General features: G+C 63.1%; 1 protein-coding gene across 11 annotated transcripts in view; it reads left to right on the top strand.

The window, feature by feature from the left end:
* TNS2 (tensin 2) overlaps positions 1-21430 on the top strand; it is a 55189-nt gene that overhangs the window by 16139 nt on the left and 17620 nt on the right. For 6 of the 11 annotated variants that reach the window (XM_043532637.1, XM_037884016.2, XM_043532641.1 and 3 more), the window contains exons 2-7: positions 7291-7402; positions 9452-9489; positions 15348-15386; positions 19290-19328; positions 20547-20596; positions 20855-21026. In XM_043532637.1, coding sequence (XP_043388572.1) covers positions 7291-7402; positions 9452-9489; positions 15348-15386; positions 19290-19328; positions 20547-20596; positions 20855-21026 — 450 coding nt within the window. Of the gene's footprint in view, positions 1-2610; positions 2635-2714; positions 2894-7290; positions 7403-9451; positions 9490-11050; positions 11331-15347; positions 15387-19289; positions 19329-20546; positions 20597-20854; positions 21027-21430 lie in introns of those variants that run through there. The other 5 variants (XM_043532643.1, XM_037884019.2, XM_043532640.1 and 2 more) reach the window with 5 other exon arrangements.

Genomic DNA, 21430 nt, shown 5'->3' with positions numbered 1-21430 from the left:
TTGGCACTGGCTGGCACTGGGAGGGAAGGGTTAACCAGGCAGGGCCCGGCATTGGTACTGGAAGGCACTGGGAGGGAAGGGTTAACCAGGCAGGGCCCGTCATTGGCACTGGCTGGCACTGGGAGGGAAGGGTTAACCAGACAGGGCCCGTCATTGGCACTGGCTGGCACTGGGAGGGAAGGGTTAACCAGACAGGGCCCAGCACTAGCACCGGCTGGCACTGGGAGGGAAGGGTTAACCAGACAGGGCCCGTCATTGGCACTGGCTGGCACTGGGAGGCAAGGGTTAACCAGACAGGGCCCAGCACTAGCACCGGCTGGCACTGGGAGGGAAGGGTTAACCAGGCAGGGCCCGGCATTGGCACTGGCTGGCACTGGGAGGGAAGGGTTAACCAGGCAGGGCCCGGCATTGGCACTGGCTGGCACTGGGAGGGAAGGGTTAACCAGGCAGTGCCCGTCATTGGCACTGGAAGGCACTGGGAGGGAAGGGTTAACCAGGCAGGGCCCGGCATTGGCACTTGTTGGCACTGGGAGGGAAGGTTTCTCCTGGCCCATCCAGTGACTTGTAGAGCTCGAAGTCCCCGTGCTGACCCCTCCAAGCCAAGCGTGGCAAAGGCAAGTGGTCAGGGTGCTTGGGAGGAGCTTGGCAGCTACCACTGACCCTTTGGGTACGTCTCCGATCCCCTCTGCATGCTGGTGGGTCCAAAGCGAGGGTCTGGGTGCTGCTTCCAGGGCCCAGCCCTGCACATCTCTGGACGATACACAGATCACAACACACCGGCCTCCCCTCTGCCACCTTGTTGGGCGATGCCCATGGCTCTCCCACATCCACCCTGTCTGCCTCTCAGTGAATATTTGGGGGGCTGATCTGGAGACAATGTGCCCCCTCCTGGGGCTGCATTTTCTGACCAGCTTCACTGGGGGAACCTCAAGCCTCTTTCCCCCGCCGGCTGTCCCCATCCAGCGGGCCCCTGCGTGAAACGAGTTTGCTGGGTCTCAGCCCAGAGCCTAGCCAGGGGGTGTTGCCAGGCTGCACAGAGGGCTAGCAAGCTGAGCCCATAGCCAGGGTCTGTGCCAGGTTTGTCCCCTTTCCTCCCCCCACGGCGCTGTGCTCACTTCACTGCTGTGATTCCCCATGCCAGCTGGATTCCAGCACGCTTGGGCAGGCTAGCCTCAGGCCCCTCTTTTGCTGTGTAGACAGACCCACCGTTTATACCCTCCCAGCCTGGGCGCTTTGGGGATTATAAAATGCTCTCACGAGCAGTTCCGGCACCAGCGTGGGCGACTGCGATCGGGTGATGGTGGCGCGGGCACCGTGGGATGGGAATTATAGGGACATTCTCGGGCTTGCCGGAGGCCGTGGCTGAGGCTTGGTGCACACAGAGGGTTTTACCAACCCGGTAATTTTCGTGGAATTGGTTTCCAAACGAGAAGCGAGATCCCCGGATTCCAGGCAAGACGTTCCCAGGTTCCCTCCCTCCTCTGGACCTGACCCCACATGGGAACCAAGAAGTGAAACTGACTATGCTGCTGGGAGGGGAGTGAAACTGACCAGTGTGGTTTTGGGCTCCAGGGCAAAGAGTTTGACTGGGAGGGAGGTCTCTCTGGACCATTCAGTTCTGGCCTGATCCGTGGCCCAGGGGAAGAGAGGCTAGTTCTAACATTGATAGTTTGACAGGGCCTATTTTAAGGCCGGGCACCCTCCCTACCCGTTCCCTGCCAGCCATTCTCTGAGCACGGGCGTGTTTCCTGAGCAGGGAACACGGAGCTCAGCTTAAGGGGAACCTCCCATCCCGTGTATATCTAGATTGAAATGCAAGGGCTGGTATCTCTGCTGTGGTCTGGTGTGGGTGCCCGGGGGCATTGGCACCCACTCTTAAGGGGTGCAGCAGGGCATCCCCTGCCCGTCCACCGGACACCAGGAGCAACCAGAGAGAGGCGGCGGGGCAGAGACTGTCTATGGGGCATCAGGAGCAGCCATTCTCTGCCAGCTCCCTAGGGGGGAAGGTGAATCTCTAGAGGGAGGGGGGAACACACACTCCCCCCACCCCAAGGGTCATAGCATGGCTCCTTTGCCCTTGATCCACCCTTAGGGTGGCACTAACAGGGGCGTTGCCCCGGAGGAGGGGCTGGGCACACCTGGCTATGTGTCTTGTCCCCCCGCCGAGGGCAGGGCGAGGGGGTACAGCAGGGATGGGCCAGGGAGTGATGCCAGCTTGGGCAAGTGCCTCTCATGTTATAGGGAACTCTCCTCCTGCACTGTTCTGCCAGCTGCCCGGCAGGGAGGGCCGAGCCTGTGGAGGCCTGAATCTTCCCTTCCCCGAGTTGAGTGGGGGCTGGATCTGGGTCCTGGCCCCAACCTGTCTCCATCCCTCCCTCTGCATTTCTCCTCCCTCTCTCCCTGCTCACAACACCCCCTCCCAAACCACAGTGAACGGGCCCCGGGCACTGAACTCTGCCCGCAAGTGGGGGCCAGCTAGGGGCATGTGGATGGGATGGGGTATTCCCATGCCCCGGGTGACGCCCAAAGGCCTGCAGGCCCGGGGAGGAGGGCCCAGCCGTGGGTATGACCCAGAGTTGCTGGTACGCTGCCCAAGGCACGGGCACTCAGCAGGCAGCATCGTGACCCAAGCCAGTGAGTAAACAAGTTCTCCCGCCCGGTTCCTGGACTCGGCTGGGAGCGGGGAAGGGCTGGCGGGGGGGGGGGGGGGAGGGAGAGGGCTGACTGTGTCGCAGCTCCCCACGGGCAAGGATTGCGAAAGGCAGCCACAGCTAAGCCAGATCCCTGCTGTATTTCACCGCCAGCCTGGGCAGAGAGCAGCCCGCCCTGAAGGGAAAGGACGCAGGGTGGGACTGCCCTCTGCCCGCCCCCACGCGTCTTGAACAGGATGCCGGTAAGCGGTGCTGGTGCGCTGAGGGTCAGCCTGGCTGGATGGCACTGCCCACGGCCTACGCTGCCCGGGGTCGGGGAGGGAGGCTGGTGGGGCTCAAGGATGGTGGGGGGGCATGGGTGAGGGCTGCGTCATGTGCAGGCCGGCAGGTGTTTCTGATCCTGCCCCGCTCAGCGCCCACCGCTGTGCAAAGGGAGTGTGAGACGCTGCCCGGCTGATGGCACGAGGGGCCGGGCAGCGAGAACGGGGGACGGGCTACTCCAGCTAAGCAACCTGTCTACACGGGTGTCCCTCAGCCCAAGCTAGAGCCGAGCCGGATGCACACCAGCGGTGCCCGTCTAGCGCGCGGCCTGGTTTTGTACCGTGCCCATCCCCGGCGTATCTGAGCCCCTCTGAGCACCTGTCTGGAGCCAGAGGCTTGGCTGGGCGCTCTCTGTTGGGTACCTGCCCGGGGGTGACTGGCGGGTCCTGTGCCATGCATGTAGCTCACAATGAGGAGGGGGCTTATTAGCACAGAGGGGTTTACCCCCCACCGCTCCCCCCCACCACCATCTCACTGGGCCCTGCCTGCTTTCTCGACATCTCGCTGGGCCATGGCCCTTGCCCCACCCCCATCTCACTGGGCCCACCCCCGATCCTGCCCTTTAAGAAAGATCCTTGTTTTCGCACCGGGCAACAAAGCTGGCGATTCATGGCTATTTATAGCGCGGGCGGCCATGCCCCAGCCGGCGTGAATGGCCCATTCAGCGGGGTTTATACAGGCGCAGGCAAAGGGCCGCATTCAGTCACCCCTTCCCTTCCCTTCCCTTCCTCCCCAGGGACGAACTACATGTCCCAGGAGCCTCCTGCCCTGCTGGGGGGACCGGGGGGGGGGGGGGAGGGGGAGGAGGCTGCCTGATTGATTTCAGGCGTCATTAACCAGATGGGGGGGAAACCTGGCTGGAGCCAGTTGGGCGCGGCTCCTGCCAGCCTGGGCACCCGGTGCCAGTGGCCCGGGACGGCGGCTGCAGTTCCCATGTCCCCAGCTCAGTGAGCATGGCCACTGGATTGGGTGGCTTGGCTACCGGGGTGCAGCGGGGTAGTTGGCTCCAGTGTCCGCTGAGTGGTGTGAGAGAAGAGAAAAATGGGGGGGGGGTCTTTGGGGGCATCCCGTGTCTGTCCTGAACTGGTGGCCACCTCCGGGGCTGGGTTAAAGGTGGGGTGAGGGTCTGAGACCCCTCCCACACCGCCCCATCACCTTCATACACAAAACCCAAAGGGGAGCGTGGCCAGACCATGCAATGGGGCGGGGGGGAGACAGGGCTCTGGAAGCAGCAATAAACAGCCCCTGCCCTTAGGGGGCAGCACTGGGGCACTGGCAGGGCTGTGGCCGTCCCAGTGTTGAGTGCTTTCAGGGCTAACCCCAACAAGGCCAGTTAACTCGGCCTGCCTTCTGAACCCACCCACCCCCTGATGCAAAGGTGGGGGCGTCGCTGCTGTTACTGCAGCAGGCCCTGAGAACTAGGGCCCCGTCGCGCCAGGCGCTGTACGTATGTACATAAATCAAGGCCATCCTGCTCCCAAAAAGCTCTTGGGCCAAACAGACCAAGGGTGGGAAGGGAAACTGAGGCACAGAGTGGGGAAGGGACTTGCCCAAGGTAGAGCTGGGGGTAGAACCCAGGCGTCCTGGTTCTCAGTCTAGCACTAGCAGAAAGGATTCCTAGCCCTGTGCCTGTCCCACTAGGCTGCAGCCTGCTCGTTCGCTGGGCACGGTGGTGGGCTCAGGCCAGTGGAATTTGGCCCTGTGTAACTGAGCCCGCCCCAGCAGCGGGCCGGTGCGTGGGGGCAGGGAAGGAGGCTCTGCGGGGAATCCATGGCATTTCATGTGCCCCCCCGGCCGCATGGCTGGAATCCGGCCCCTCGAGAGGCTGCGTTTCCGGCCGGCCAGCTGTTGCGTTTCTGGCTAATTGGTGCTGCGCTGTGGGGCTGGGAAGCCAGGAGGGGGATGGGGGTCAGCGAGGAACCCGCGGCGTGGAGGAGGCGGTTGGGAAAGGCCCCCCACCCCCGCAGCTTGCAGGACACATTTCCCGCCCCTCTCATGATGACCTCTGTGCAGAGCTGACACAGTCATTGGCCCTAACTGGCGCTCGGGTTGAGGGGGCTGGGAGAGTGAAATCTGGCAGTAGTGCCCCAGGGCGTAGGGCCTGCTGTGCCCGGGGCCTGGGGCATGGAGTGGGCTGTAGAGACCGAGCGCCCTCTGCAGGTGGGTGTCCAGTGTCCTGTCGCTCTCTCCTTTAAGGCTCCTCCAGAAAGACAGCATGATCTAGTGGTTGAAGCACTGACCTAGCGCTCAAGAGACCTGGTTTCTCTCCCTGGGCCCGTCACTGCCCTGCTGGGTGACCCTGGGCAAGTCATTTCCTTGCTCTGTGCCTCAGTTTCCCCTCCCACTCCTTTGTCTATTAAGGTTGGAGAGCTGTTTCCCTATGTGTCTCTATAGCACCCGGCACAGTGCAGCCCTGATCTCAGCTGCGGTCTGTGCAGCGCCTGACAGAAACAATGGGGCCCTGATCTCAGTGGGGTCTGTACAGCGCCTGGCACAAAAAATGGGGCCCTGATCTCAGTGGGGTCTGTACAGCGCCTGACAGAAACAATGGGGCCCTGATCTCAGTGGGGTCTATGCAGCGCCTGACAGAAACAATGGGGCCCTGATCTCAGTGGGGTCTGTACAGCGCCTGGCACAAACAATGGGGCCCTGATCTCAGCTGGGGTCTGTGCAGCTCCTGACAGAAACAATGGGGCCCTGATCTCAGTGGGGTCTGTACAGCGCCTGGCACAAACAATGGGGCCCTGATCTCAGTGGGGTCTATGCAGCGCCTGACAGAAACAATGGGGCCCTGATCTCAGTGGGGTCTGTACAGCGCCTGGCACAAACAATGGGGCCCTGATCTCAGTGGGGTCTGTACAGCGCCTGGCACAAACAATGGGGCCCTGATCTCAGTGGGTTCTGTACAGCGCCTGACACAAACAATGGGGCCCTGATCTCAGTGGGGTCTGTACAGCGCCTGGCACAAACAATGGGGCCCTGATCTCAGTGGGGTCTGTACAGCACCTGACACAAAGGTACCCTAATCTCAGCTGGGGTCTGTGCAGCACCTGACATAATGAGGCCCTGATCCTGGCTGGGGACACCAGGCGCTTCCGTAATCCAAATCTTCAGCTCATGTCACTGTAGCAATAAGAAGTGGAGAGTGGTGTGGTGGCCCTGCTGGCTACCTGCTGTGAAAGAAGCCCCCCCCCGGCAATGCGGCTGACACGTGAGGCCATTATCCATGGTGCCATAGGCCCCGATGCTGGCCCCGGTGCGATTGTGGTGCCATGCGGGGCTCAAGGCATTGTAGCTGTGGGTGCTCCACCTGGCACTGTATCCGGCTGTGCCGGACGTGGCGCTGTGCCCACGAGTGGGGCTGTATCCTGGGCTCTCTGGGCACAGTTGCTATAGGTGGCTCTGTACCCATGGGTGCTAGACGTGGCTCTGTACTCACGGGTGCTAGACGTGGCTCCGTACCCACAGGTGCTGGACATGGCTCTGTACCCATGGGCGCTAGACATGGCTCCGTACCCACAGGCGCAGGACATGGCTCCATACCCACGGGAGCTGGACATGGCTCCGTACCCACGGGCACTATGCCTGGCTCCGTACCCACGGGTGCTGGACATGGCTCTGTACCCATGGGCGCTAGACATGGCTCCATACCCACAGGCGCTAGACATGGCTCCATACCCACGGGAGCTGGACATGGCTCCGTACCCACGGGCACTATGCCTGGCTCCGTACCCCAAGTGCTAGACATGGCTCCGTACCCACAGGCACTAGACATGGCTCCGTACCCACGGGCGCTGGACATGGCTCCGTACCCACGGGCACTATGCCTGGCTCCATACCCACGGGTGCTAGACGTGGCTCCGTACCCACAGGCGCTGGACGTGGCTCCGTACCCACGGGCGCTGGACATGGCTCCGTACCCACGGGTGCTAGACGTGGCTCCGTACCCACGGGCGCTAGACGTGGCTCCGTACCCACGGGCACTATACCTGGCTCCGTACCCATGGGTGCTAGACATGGCTCTGTACCCACGGGTGCTATGCATGACTCCATACCCACAGGTGCGCCGTGTGGCTCCATACCCATGGGCACTATGCCTGGCTCCGTACCCACGGGCGCTCTGCATGGCTCCGTACCCACGGGCGCTATGCCTGGCTCCGTACCCACGGGCGCTCCGCATGGCTCTGTACCCACAGGCGCTATGCCTGGCTCTGTACCCACGAGCACTGTGCTGGCTCCGTACCCACGGGCGCTACACACTGCTCTCCCATTCTTTAGAGACCCCTGTACCAAATCTGCCCTGTGTTTGCCTCCGTAGCCAGAAAAGGTGCCCGAGCCCCACAGCTTCAAGGAGAAGGCCTTTAAGAAGAAGAAGAGAGCGTGTGTGGTGTGTAAGGAATCCATCGAGGCGCTGGGCCTCGTCTGCCAAGGTACCAGCCCCCACCACCTTTACCCTCCTCAAAGCCGGGGCGGCGGCGGGTGGTCCGAGAGATCCCAGCCTGGCAACCCGCAGCCTCAGCAGCACAGTACCAGGGCACTAGCGCCAGGACTCGCACTCCCAGCCCCCGTGCACACTGGGAGCCAGGCCCCGGTGCACGAGCACCAGGACTCGCACTCCCAGCCCCCGTGCTCACCAGGAGCCAGGCCCCAGCGCACGAGCACCAGGACTCGCACTCCCAGCCCCCGTGCTCACCAGGAGCCAGGCCCCAGCGCACGAGCACCAGGACTCGCACTCCCAGCCCCCGTGCTCACCAGGAGCCAGGCCCCAGCGCACGAGCACCAGGACTCACACTCCCAGCCCCCGTGCTCACCAGGAGCCAGGCCCCAGCGCACGAGCACCAGGACTCACACTCCCAGCCCCCGTGCACACTGGGAGCCAGGCCCCAGCGCACGAGCACCAGGACTCACACTCCCAGCCCCCGTGCTCACCAGGAGCCAGGCCTCAGTGCACGAGCACCAGGACTCACACTCCCAGCCCCCGTGCACACTGGGAGCCAGGCCCCAGCGCACGAGCACCAGGACTCGCACTCCCAGCCCCCGTGCACACTGGGAGCCAGGCCGCAGTGCACGAGCACCAGGACTCGCACTCCCAGCCCCCGTGCTCACCAGGAGCCAGGCCCCAGCGCACGAGCACCAGGACTCACACTCCCAGCCCCTGTGCACACTGGGAGCCAGGCCCCAGCGCACAAGCACCAGGACTCACACTCCCAGCCCCCGTGCACACTGGGAGCCAGGCCGCAGCGCACGAGCACCAGGACTCACACTCCCAGCCCCCGTGCACACTGGGAGCCAGGCCCCAGTGCACGAGCACCAGGACTCACACTCCCAGCCCCCGTGCACACTGGGAGCCAGGCCCCAGTGCACGAGCACCAGGATTCACACTCCCAGCCCCCGTGCACACTGGGAGCCAGGCCGCAGCGCACGAGCACCAGGACTCGCACTCCCAGCCCCCGTGCACACTGGGAGCCAGGCCGCAGCGCACGAGCACCAGGACTCACACTCCCAGCCCCCGTGCTCACCAGGAGCCAGGCCCCAGCGCACGAGCACCAGGACTCACACTCCCAGCCCCCGTGCACACTAGGAGCCAGGCCCCAGCGCACGAGCACCAGGACTCACACTCCCAGCCCCCGTGCACACCGGGAGCCAGGCTGCAGCGCACGAGCACCAGGACTCGCACTCCCAGCCCCCGTGCTCACCAGGAGCCAGGCCCCAGCGCACGAGCGCCAGGACTCGCACTCCCAGCCCCCGTGCACACTGGGAGCCAGGCCGCAGCGCACGAGCGCCAGGACTCGCACTCCCAGCCCCCGTGCACACTGGGAGCCAGGCCCAGTGCACGAGCACCAGGATTCACACTCCCAGCCCCTGGGCTCACCAGGAGCCAGGCCGCAGCGCACGAGCACCAGGACTCACACTCCCAGCCCCCGTGCACACTGGGAGCCAGGCCGCAGCGCACGAGCACCAGGACTCACACTCCCAGCCCCCGTGCACACTGGGAGCCAGGCCGCAGCGCACGAGCACCAGGACTCACACTCCCAGCCCCCGTGCACACTGGGAGCCAGGCCCAGTGCACGAGCACCAGGATTCACACTCCCAGCCCCTGGGCTCACCAGGAGCCAGGCCGCAGCGCACGAGCACCAGGACTCACACTCCCAGCCCCCGTGCACACTGGGAGCCAGGCCCCAGTGCACGAGCACCAGGACTCACACTCCCAGCCCCCGTGCACACTGGGAGCCAGGCCCAGTGCACGAGCACCAGGATTCACACTCCCAGCCCCTGGGCTCACCAGGAGCCAGGCCGCAGTGCACGAGCACCAGGACTCACACTCCCAGCCCCCGTGCACACTGGGAGCCAGGCCCCAGTGCATGAGCACCAGGACTCACACTCCCAGCCCCCGTGCACACCGGGAGCCAGGCTGCAGCACACTAACCCTGGGCTGCACAGGGATCTCCCCTTCACACCCCCTTTTCTCTCCCCTACAGCCTGCAAGATCGCCAGCCACAAGAAATGCGAAGCGAAGGTAGGCGAAGGCATGATGCCGAATCGGGAGGTGGGGGGAGATGGCTGGAGCCCAGCCTTTGGGACCAGGTCCCTTCCTGGCCATGTGTGATGGGCAAACCCAGCTGACGGGCGCCCAATGCAGCAGGCAGGGGTGTCTGTCCATAGAGGGTGGGGCCCCACTTACCCAGGTTCAGCTATCCCAATTCCACCCTGCACAATCCAGCTTGGAGCGCTCCCGCCCCTCTAGCTCCCAGGCTGTGCTCGGCGGGTGCTGGGGGCCCAGCGAGGGACCCCACCATGGCTGCAGCCAGAGGAGATGCGTGCCAGCCTTGGGGACGGTGGCCGTGCCCATCGCCAGCTCTCAGGAATGGGCAGGGTTGCTCACCCCCGTGGGGCAGGAGGAGGATGGGGACCAGCCCCCCAGAGGGCAGGAAGAGGCTCCTGGCGGCAGGGAGATGGGGGAGCTCGGCCGGCTGTGGGGGGCAGCTGCAGGACTGCAGGAACAGGTCACTGCGGCCCCACAGAGCCAGGGGTTTAGGGGAGGGAGGGATGAAACACAGCCTCAGTGACCGGGCTTCAGCCCTGTTTACTGGGAGATCAAGGCCCTTATCCAGGCCAGCACAGAGCAAGATAAGAGCCGAAGGGAGCCCGTTTGAAGAGCAGCAGGAACATGGGGCCGTGGGAAATGTGCTGAGCCGAGGGAGGGAAGAGTGGGGGGCTGGCAGCGTGGCCGAGCAAACATTCCCCGGGGCTCTGGCATGAGATGTGGAGTCCTTCCCTCTCTGAGAGACGGACTGCGGCTGCTAATGCCAGAGCGGGTTTCTGGGGCTTTGTGGGAGCTGCGCTGGGAAAACTCAGATTTACCGGGGTCCTGGCAGGGCACTGCTGTGAGGAAGCTCACAGCGCTGGGGTCCTGGCAGAGCACGGCCATGAGGAAGTTCACAGTGCTGGGGTCCCGGCAGGGCACTGCTGTGAGGAAGCTCACAGCACCAGGGTCCTGGCAGGGCACTGCTTTAGGGAAGCTCACAGTGCTGTGGTCCCAGCAGGGTACAGCTTTAGCGAAGCTCACAGAACTGGGGCCCTGGCAGGGCACTGCTGTGGGGAAGCTCACAATGCTGGGGTCCCGGCAAGGCGCTGCTTTGGGGATTCCCAGCGCTGGGATCCCGGCAGGGCACTGCTGTGGGGATTCCCAGCGCTGGGATCCCAGCAGGGGGCACTGCTGTGGGGAAGCTCACAGAGCTGGGATCCCAGCAGGGCACTGCTGTGAGGAAGCTCACAGCGCTGGAACACTGCTCCGAGCTTTACTCTCATCCCCTCCTAACACACTTGGATTGAGACCCAGTGCCAAGGACAGTTCCTCATGGCCCAGCACTAGGCACAGTCCGGGCTTTGAGCCCTCTCGGCCGGATGCAGGTGGCCCCATGCTGAGCCCCACGGCTACCTGCAGCCCTCGGAGCTGGCTCACTGTGCCGGAGCCCCCGAAGTTGGCGTCTCTGGCCCTTTAAGCCTTGGTTGTGTAATTATGGTTGCGCGGAGCAGGGAGTTTTTCTTGGCCCCGGGCCAGCGTCTGCAGCTGGAGGCTGCTGGTTCTCCTCCGGGATTTTCCGGGGCTCTTTGCTCGGTGCAGACCCCTCCGTCCGTCCATCCATCCAAGGAGCGGAGGGCTGCGCGGGAGTCAGATGAGGGGAAGGCGGGGGGCGAAGGGAGAAGTGGCTGAGCGAGGGAGGAGAGGATAGAGGGAGCGGAGAAGATCCTGCACCGGAGGGAGAATTGGGGGGCTCCCCCCCATGCGGGGAACAGCTGGATGGAGAAACCCGGCATCCTAAAGACGAGCACCACCCTGCCTTGCTGACCCCCCAGGTACAGCTCCATTGTTGACAGCCAGGGAGACCTGTGGGCGAGGCCGGGACAGGAGAGGATGCCCCTCTGATCAGCCCTCTCCGCCCCCTCCACCAGGGGGCAGCCTAGGGCAGAGCTAAGAGAACTCCAGGCCAGCTGAGGATGGGGATGGGCTTGGACCGATGCTCAGTGTCGGGGAGGGGGCTGAGTCGGGGTGAGCTGTGGGGGTAGCAGGGGGCATGGGAGGGTGATTGGAAAAGGGGGGAGACCAGCCACAGTGCTCGAATAGCAGCTGGCAGGAGGTCCCGGGGGGTCCGGAGCCTGCTACTGGGAAGGGTGGGCAGGGCTGGGCACTGTGCCCCAGCAAGTACCCTGCCCAGAGGTGCTATCAGGGTCCCTTAGAGGTAATGTTACCCTGAGATGAAACCTTGCGAGAGGGGGGTTTATAGACCGAGGCATCATCCAGTGTTTAGAGGACTGACAGCAGGACTCCTATGTTCCTTGCTCTGAGAGGGAGTGCGGTCTAGTGGTTAGATTAAGGGGGCTGGGGCCCAGGACTCCTGGGTTCTATCCCAAGCTCTGGGAGGGAGTGTACTCTAATGGTTGGAGAAGCGGGGGAGGGGGGCGGTAATGGTTGGAGAAGCGGGGGAGGGGGGCGGGAAATAGGGAGCCTCAGTTTCCCCACCTACAAGATGACTTTTGGGGAGCAGGGGTGACGTGTGGTGGTTGGTAGAAGCAACATGCTCTTCAAACACTGATCCTGTTCGTGGAAAGCGGCCCCAAGCAGGGGCAGCGATGGGGGGGACCCCTTTCCACATGGCCCCTGTAGCTTTCAAGCCCATTTGCCTCTCTCCCAGAGTTTCTGGTCATGGTGCTTTTCCCACATCCCAGCCCCCTCTCCATCCCGCACGCCGAGCCAGGTCTTTTCCCAGGCTGAAGCTGAGAGGCAGAGCGGGGAGAGGGGGCAGGAAGTTTGCGCTGGGGATGATTTGTGCGACACACTTTGCTCTGGACAGCAAATGTTGATCAGACAGAAACTGCGGGAGGGGAGGGGAGGGGAGTTAACAGGCCGGGAGATGTGGGAGAGGCTTGCAGAAGGGATGCAAGGTGGCTAGCAAGAGCTGCGGAGGAGATGGCTCTTGCACCAAGGTGGGACGCCCACCAATTGCCTAGCCAGGAGGAGGAAGAAGGGACAGGAAAGGAGATCGGGTATGTGAGGGGCTCCTGGGGTGGGATGGGGATTGCAGACCAGGGCTGGGGGCGAATCAGTGAGGGATTTGGGGGGCAGTGGGAAGCACAGGCCGGCGGGGGGGGGTGTCAAATCAGTGTGGGATTTGGGGGGTGGTGATGGGGAGCACAGGGTGGAGGGGTCAGGTCAATGTGTGACTCGGGGAGATGGGGAGCGCAGGCCAGGGGTGGGGTGTCTGATCAGTGCGGGGCTCAGGGATGGGGAGTGTAGGCCAGGAGAGGGGTCTGATCAATGGGAGGCTTGGGGGGAGTGCAGTCCAGAGGGTCAGCTTAGTGAGGGGCTCGGGCAGGGGGACGGCAGGCTGCTCTGAGGGGCTGGAGGGATTTCAGAGCCTGGAGGATGGGGAGAGCTTGGGGGGGGGAATGTGGTCTCATTTCTCCTTATGCAAGAGGCAACCTATAGCCTTTCTCCCCCACCTCCATGGCTCTGGGGGGAGCGTATAGACCCAGCCCGGGGTGGGCAGGAGGGAGGAAGTACCTGCCCACCCAGCCCCACAGCTGCACGGGGAGGGCGGGCCACGGGGTGGCACTCAGTTCAATCCCTCAGCTGGCTCGTTAAAAGGCCCATCTAATTTTATGACCATTGTTAACAGAGATTTATGGCCCCTGGCTGATTCAGTCTCATTCTCCAGGGTGCGGGGAGGTCAGGAAGGAATCCCCTCTGCACGGTGCGCCAGGTGTTTTATGGGGCTGGGGGGCAAGCAGTGACACATCTGGTGTTGGCCACAGGACGTCGCCCCAGGGAGACCCTGGCTTGGCAGAACCCACCTGCCTAATTCTACCTTCCCTGCCTGGCAGGACCTCTGCGTGCCCTGTAATTAGGGGCTTGTTGTTACTCGGTGTTGGCATGCGGGGCTGTGGTGCTGCCAAGGCTGGGATGCTTGGGGCTCTGCCCGGCCCCGGTCCCACTAGCTAGCACCCAGCCAGCCGTGGCTTGTCCTCTCCCTGCGCCAGGGCCAGCCCCTCCCTTGGCTGATGTGCACCCGGCTGGCATGGGGAGCGAGAGGGGGAGGTCTGGGGGTCTGGCTGCAAACCCGGGGGGCAGGGTTCATCCTGTAGCCATGCCCTGTCTCCCAGAGGGTGAGGGACAGAGGTGCGGGGATGGAGCTTGGGGGACCCCGTTCGGCTCCCTTTAGGTTCTTACAGTGCGTCCCTGCCACTGCAAAGACGCCCCGGATCTGGTTCTTGGCCCACGCTCCCCATCCCACCTCTCCCTCCCAAGCCCGTCATTGATCCAACATGTGCCCCCCAGCCCGTGTCCCCATCCCACCTCCCCCCGATCCCCTCTGTGATCCAACATGCCCTGCCCTGGCCTGCGTGCCCCATCCCACCTCCCCACAATCTCCTGATAGCACCCCTGGCCTGCACTCCCCACGCCACCTCCCCCCGAGTCCCACACTGATCCAACCCCCTCTCCCCCGGGGTTGTCTCCCCACCTCCTCCTCCACCAGTTCCCAACCCAACCCTGAGCTCTGGTAAGGAGCCCCGTGTCTGGCCAGCTCCCAGGACGGTGCCCAGGGTGTCAAGGTGGCTTGGACAGAGACATGCCAGGAGGCAGGGCAGGCGGGGAGGGAGGGGTGGCATGACACGGCCTGGATGGATTGCCAGGCCCTGCTCCCCAGGCCAGGCCTGCTCGTGCCCCACAGCCCTTGGATACGCAGCAGCGCCCCTGGCTGTAAGGACCACGTGAGCGTGATAAAGATCTCCGGCGCGTCCCGTTTCCTGGCTGCCAGGAGATAAATAAACTCTCCTGGATGCTAGAAGGGCTTGGGGCATGGAGCTGGGCCACGGGGGAGCCAGGCAGGAGGGAGTGGGCGAAGGGCAGAGAGGTTTGGGCATGCAGGAGCTGACTCTGGCGGGGGCAGGCTGGCACTGGGGGGGCAGTGGAGGGGAGGGGTGTACAGTGCAGGGCGGACGCTCAAGCACGGGCTTGGGAACACGGAGGCCACAAGCCCAGGACCCGCAGCTTAGTGTGGGGGGCAGACGTACCCATTGCAGGACACGCAGGTTCTTCTGTAGCTGCTCCTCGCCCCACACAGGGCTAGGGCGGAGGGCGGGGGGGCGGAATTGTACTCCCCTTAATACCGCGGAGAGACCAGCTCTGCCCCCAAGACTCCGGCACAGACCCCCCGCCCCCCAGCCACCCACTGCTGCACTGAGTTTAGCGGCCTCGGCTCGTCCCTGAGTCAAAGCCACCGAGGCATTATGGGAAAGGCAACCTTGGCACAGCCAGGTGCCCCCCTGAGGTGGGGGGGTGGGGCAGGGGAGGGCTCACCGGCCCCCTCCTAGCCCGTTTCCCTCTCTCTGGCCGGAGCCAGGCAGTGGGGGCGGGGTGGGGCCGGGGGCAGGTGAGGTAGGGTCCGGGCTGAATGGGCTCCCTGTGCACCCCCAGCCCGGGGTGGGGCACACCCTGTTTATGTTTCTCTATATATAGCCTCCCCCCACCCCACCCCCACCCGGCAATTCCGGCCTCACCGCCTCCCAGGCCCTGCCATGAATCGCGGCCTCTGTGTATGCCCGAGCTGGAAAGGGCCGGCCGGGGCCAAGAAAAACACCCCTGCCCCACGGCCAAGGGGGGTCCAGCCCCCTCGCTGCACAGAGCCCACCTCATGGGCCAGCCACAGTCTCCTCCCCCTCCCCCCCGCCCCCAACCCAGGGGAGGAGACGTCCCGTCTGGAGGGGGGATGGAAGAAGCATCCCGGTGGCTGCCACGGCACTGATTTGCAGGGGACGCTGCCCAGCCGGAGTCCCCGCACCGCCCTGACCCCCCACTCTGGCTTCTTGTTTCAGGTGGCGTCATCCTGCCATCCCCTTCCCCCGCCTGAATTGGTAAGTGCCAAGATCGGTCTGTCCCCATTGGCACCCCTCCGGCGATCTGTCACTGAGCCACCGGCTGCTAGAATGGGTAGGGGTGGGGGAGACGGGCGGTTTCCATGTGCCGGCCCCGGCAGCCGCCAGCCTTGCTCCCCCTGAGTCCATATCTCCCAGCACTGGGTCCCTGGTCGATCTCGCCAGAGGCCTGGGTCGGGGCGTGGGTGGGAGACGGCTCAGGAAAGTCCCAGAGTGACGGGCCGCCGCGTGGGATGCTCAGAAAGGAGCCTTCGTCCCTTGGCCCCGGTGCCGACCCCGGTGCCGCTCGAGATGCTATCTTTCAGGCCAAAGGGAGAACCAAGCACCTGGTGACTCCTGCTCCTTCCCCTGGAACTTTTTTCGAGAGTGGGAGCCGCCTCCACCCGGTCCTGGCCAAATTCCAACCTGGGTCATTCCAACTGGCCTCCGCTGGATTGGGTAATGCCGGGCTCCGGGCGGGGACGCTGGCAGCAGGAATTAAACCTGGGCCTTCAGGATCTTAATGCACAGGATCTAGTGAGTGAGCGAACAGATCCACCTCGCCCAGCTGACCCCGTAGCAGGCTCATCAACCGCCCTGGCCTAGATCCCTCCAGAGGGCACCGGGCTGCTGGAGATGCACAGCGCCACTGGCATGGAATACACTCGGATTCACTTCCTGTCCTAAATGGGATGCAGCGTAGCTGCTAACCAGCGGCCACGTCCCACCCCAGAGCTGGCTGCATTTCAGCGCTGGGTGAGCCATTCGCCCTTTCCATTGGGCGCTTCGACTTTCGGGTGCCCAGCTGGAGGCCTGATTTTCAGCAGCTAGAGAGCTCCTGATCGGAGTCCGTAGCGAGGCCGGGTACATTCCAGGGGGTTCTTCTAAACCAGTGGGAAGTGGTGCAGATACCCATGTTGCGAGTGAGCCTGGGAGTCGGGTGGCATCCGGGCCTCAATGCCGGGGTATATCCTGGTGTGAAAAGCTGGGATAACCCCACCAGATGAAGCGTTTCCTGGTGGCCGGCCTTATCGTAGAATCATAGAATATCAGGGTTGGAAGGGACCTCAGGAGGTCATCTAGTCGCACCCCCTGCTCAAAACAGGACCAACCCCAACTAAATCATCCCAGCCAGGGCTTTATCAAGCCTGACCTTAAAAACCTCAAAGGAAGGAGATTCCACCACCTCCCTAGGTAACGCATTCCTGTGCTTCGCCACCCTCCTAGTGAAATAGTTTTTCCTAATATCCAACCTAAACCTCCCCCCACTGCAACTTGAGACCATTACTCCTCGTTCTGTCATCTGCTAACACTGAGAACAGTCTAAATCCATCCTCTTTGGAACCCCCTTTCAGGTAGTTGAAGGCTGCTATCAAATCCCCCCTCACTCTTCTCTTCTGCAGACTAAACAATCCCAGTTCCCTCAGCCTCTCCTCATAAGTCATGTGTTCCAGTCCCCTAGTCATCCTGGTCAGGGATAGGGGGTGCAGTGGAGAATAAGTGGGAGCAGGCTCAGGCTCGTGAGTAGGTCACTGGTTCAAAGCTGGGTCAGGACAGCAATGACTATTTGTCACCAGCTGATGGTTGTTTGGTGGCCTTGCCTTTGGTGTCTCAGTGGGCAAGTGTCCCCTGGCAGGCTGGGTGGGAGGGAATAGAAGCCATCTCCAGAGGGAGTAGTCACCCTGTGGCTGCCTGCAGTGCACCCGCGCCCGGGTGCTACACTGGGGTACGTCAGCAACGCAGCAGCGTGGAGGAAGCTCGATGCTGCTGTCTCTGCCTGGTGCACAAACAGCTGGTGTGGACTTCAGCCCTGGGACCTGCTGCCTGGTGAGCTCAGTCCTTGGCAGTGAAAAATCGTCCCACTCCGCCCTGTCAGAGAAGTTCCAGATGTATCATCTCCCAGCCAGTGGCTTTGGCAGGAGGGTTCCTCTCTGGCCTGAGACAGGAAAGTCCCCTGGGAAACTCGCCAGGGCCTGATTCTCCATCATGCCACACCTCGGGTTGCCCTTACACCAGGGCATAGTGGGGGCAAATGACACCAGCGTGTGAAGGACAGTCAGGTGAGGAGAGTTCTGATGATGTTCAGAGTCATAGGGGGCTAAAGGAAGACTCAGAGGGCCTGGGTTCAAATCCCTGCTCTGCCACAGGCTTCAGGTGACCTTGGGGAAATGGCTTTGTCGCTTTGTGCCTCAGTTTCCCCACATATACAACAGGGATAATAGCCCTGCCCTGCCTCATGGGGGTGCCTCACGTGATGTGCTCTGATCCTATGGTGAGGGAGCTCATCTAGGTACCTTATTGCTAGAAGTTGTGGCAGCCCCAGCCCAGAATTTCCGAGCTGCCAGCCCATGGTCCCTGTAGCCTGATGCTCCCAAGGAAGCTGCCAATGCAATACTAACCCCCGCAGGCAGCTTCCTGACCCCCACAGCTGATGTCGGGCCTGGAGCATGGAGTCTGACCACACAGATTTGCTTTCTTGATGCAGTCAGGCTGACACATAGCCCATTTGGGAGCCTAGGAGGCCCCTAGATCCAATCTTGGGCGCCTGAATAACTGGCTGGATTTCCACCAACAGCCCCCATGGACCTCAACAGCTTTGCCCTTCATGGCCATGAAACATACGACGATTGCAGCCTGCTAGGCACTCCTCCTCCATGCTTCATCTTCCATGGCCACATCCAAGCTTGGCCACTGTGGGAGACGGGCTACAGGGCTGGATGGACCCTGGATCTCTTCTGGGCCGGATGGACCACGAGTCTCAGTCTCCTCTGGGAGGATGGGCCACTGGTGTCTTCTGGACTGAACGGGCCACCGGTCTGTTCCCCTCGGCTGAGTCCTGCGTTGCCCTCTCCATCCCTGGAGTCAATCTTAGCCCTTTGTGCCCATGGCCAGTGTCAGCATTTGGGTGACTCCAGCACCCCACCCTGCTCTGTGCCCTAGCTCGTGAGCAGGAGGCCGAGAAGCTCCTGGAACTAAGAGCCCTCTGGCCAGCGTTAGCTTTCCCCACCTGGTCCCTTTGATCCTGGGAAGAGCAGGTGTATCCTTTCCCAAGGTGATTCCCTGGCAGACCTCCTCAGCCTGATGTCAATTTCACTTCCCCTGCTGCCCACCGGTTGTGCCAGCTGGGCTCCAGGTCACTTGGGAAGGAAACAGGGCCACAATTCAGTTCCCAACAGCTGGGAGCGGGGGTGGGGGAGGGGGAAGGGGGCACCCGCTGGCTTCCCCTGAAAAATCTCAGCAGAGAGGCTGAGGAACCCACAGACACTGAACTGGTCCCCAAGGCAGAGCTGGGGCTCATCCCTCCTTATTACCTGCCTTAGAGGGCTCAGCTGAGATCAGGACCCATTGCGCTGGGTGCTGTACGTGTGACAGCTGCCTCACTGGCCAACATGGGGAGTGCGCTGTGGAACTAGAAGCATGAGCTGCTAAAGTGCCAAGCTCCAAAGCTGTGAACGACTCGGGCTTACATAACAGACAGAAGGCACGCACTATCTAACAAGGAGTTGGAGGGGAAACTGAGGCACGCAGGCTCGCCCCAGGTCACACAGCAGCTCAGGGGCAGAGCCGGGACTAGAAGCGAGGTCTCCGGCGTCACTGGGCCACCTTTGCTAGCAAACAGGGAGTTCCACTTGCTGAAGCTGTCAGAAGAGCACCTCTGACCTCCCTGAACCGCCAGCAAGGCCTCCTGCTGCTTCTTCCCGGTTCCTGACTCCTCCACCCCCAGCTCCGGGCCACATCACGCAATCGGGGGAGGTTTACAAACTCTAGCTGCTGACCTCGGGGCCAGCTGGCTCGGCGCCCAGGCCTGGCGTCTCAGGGAAAGGGCTGATGCGTCGCTATCAATCTCCGTCTCCTCCTGTCAACTCCACTCGCGCTCTCTTTTCCCTTTTCCCCCTACTCCAGAGGAGAAACACTGCTCCGGCCCGGCGCATCGAGCACTTGGTGAGTCCCTGCCTCCATTTATCCAGCCGCCACCCCACCCCAAATCCATGCCCCACTCCTGGCGTAAGCCGCCATGAGACCTTCCCTTCCCCCCCAGGGGAAATGGGGAGAGATCCCAGCCCCCTCCCCCCAAAGCTTGGGGGATGGCTGGATGCTGGGATTTTTTATTGGGTGGGCTACAGAAATGACCCTTTCCTTGGGGAGAAGGCAGATCTGGGAAGCAGCCAGGGGGGTTGCTGACCCATAGCGCCTGGGGAATTCAGCCCGGGGGAGCCCTCTTCCTGCAGGGGAGCATTGCCCCGTGGACTCTGCCCCGTCCATTTCAGTGCAGGGCCGGGGGCAGGCTGGCCTGTGACGGCAGAGGAGTGACGCTGCAGGGGGCATTCTGTGTGATCGGGGGCCAGCCTCCGAAACCCTCCCCTTGAGACGTCCCCGACGCCTGATGCGGGGAGCTTGCGAAGGGATCTGGATTTCCCTTCCAGGACCCTGCATGGTTATTCCCACACCGGCCAGGTGTGGAAGGGAACTGGGCCGTGAGGTACGGGGAGGGGGGTGGATGGGGTGATGGTGGGGAGGGGGTTGTTTGCCCATCTCCGGCCCTGCCCATTCATTAGGCCCTGTGGGGTGTTGCCGTAGGACACACGGGGTTGGGCCAAAGCCCCGTTGTGCCGGCTGGTGGGAGCCCAGTGCGCTGACCTGTCTCATCCACGCCCTCTGATGAGGCCCAATGCCCCCCTCCACCCCCCCCACCCCCTCCCCCTGCTCTGTTTGCACCCTGGCTGCCCCCAGCAGGTGTCGCTGTGCAGCCTGGGGCAGAAGAGGTGCAGCCGGGGGGCGAGGGGTTAGCCTGCCAGTGCAGATCTTACAAGTGCGGGGAGGCGAGTGGAGAACTCCGCCCGTCCTCTGGGCTGGGAGCCGGCGCCCCCGCCCACAGCCAATTCCATTAGGTCAGCAGGACTCTGGGAACAGAGCGAGGGCAGCTTGGATCCTAGCCTCTGACATCCCCCCGGGGGATCGCGAGTTGCAGGCTGGGCCCGGGCGGGACCTGTGGCAGGCCCTCCCGGCTCTCCCGGGCCGTTCCCACCCTGCTTCCCGTCCCCGCCCCCCCAGCAGCCTGGGCCCGGGGCTGTGGTTCGGTGCCAAGGAGTTGACACGGGGCCACGGGGACCCCAGATTTCCCCACACTGACTGGCATCCCCCCTCCCCTCTCGCCCCCAGGGCTCCACCAAATCCCTCCACACCTCGAAGCAACGGAGTACGCTGCCCAGGTGAGTGGGTGAGGCCGGGGAGGGTACGGCTCGTAGCCTGCTCCTTGCCCGCTGCCCCCGCCACGGGAGGGGGGGGTTGGCTCAGACACCGAGTGGGGGGATCCACTGCTAATCTGGGGGTACATCAATGGGGTGCACGAGGTGGGGTAAAACCAGGCACCCTGCTAGTTGGGTGCGATACCCCAGGGAGCTGCCCGCCCTGCAGGGGTGGGGTACCCCCAGGAGCTGGCACACCCCGACACTCACCCCCCACCCCAGGAGCTTCAGCCTGGACCACGTGATGGAGCGCAAGTACGACTTCGACCTGACCTACATCACCGAGCGCATCATCTCCGTCTTCTTCCCCCCTGCCCTGGAGGAGCAGCGCTACCGCGGCAACCTGCGCGAGGTGGCGCAGATGCTCAAGTCCAAGCACGAGGATAAGTACACGGTAGGGGACAGGGAAAGGCAGCTGGGGCTAGTGGTTAGAGCGAGGGGGTTGGGAGCCAGGATTCCTGGGTTCTATCCCAGCTCTGGGCGGGGAGTGGGCTCTAGTGGTTAGAGCGAGGGGGTTGGGAGCCAGGATTCCTGGGTTCTATCCCAGCTCTGGGCGGGGAGTGGGTTCTAGTGGTTAGAGCAGGGGAGGATGGGAGCCAGGACTCCTGGGTTCTATCCCAGCTCTGGGTGGGGAGTGGGCTCTAGTGGTTAGAGCAGGGGAGGATGGGAGCCAGGACTCCTGGGTTTTATCCCAGCTCTGGGCGGGGAGTGGGCTCTAGTGGTTAGAGCAGGGGAGGATGGGAGCCAGGACTCCTGGGTTCTATCTCCAGCTCTGGAGAGGGGAGTCTAGTGGTTAGC

The sequence above is a fragment of the Chelonia mydas genome, chromosome 20 (assembly GCF_015237465.2).
Source record: "Chelonia mydas isolate rCheMyd1 chromosome 20, rCheMyd1.pri.v2, whole genome shotgun sequence".
Classification (NCBI taxonomy): domain Eukaryota; kingdom Metazoa; phylum Chordata; order Testudines; family Cheloniidae; genus Chelonia; species Chelonia mydas.
Note: the sequence above shows the minus strand (reverse complement) of the source record. Positions and strands in the feature narration are given on the sequence as shown.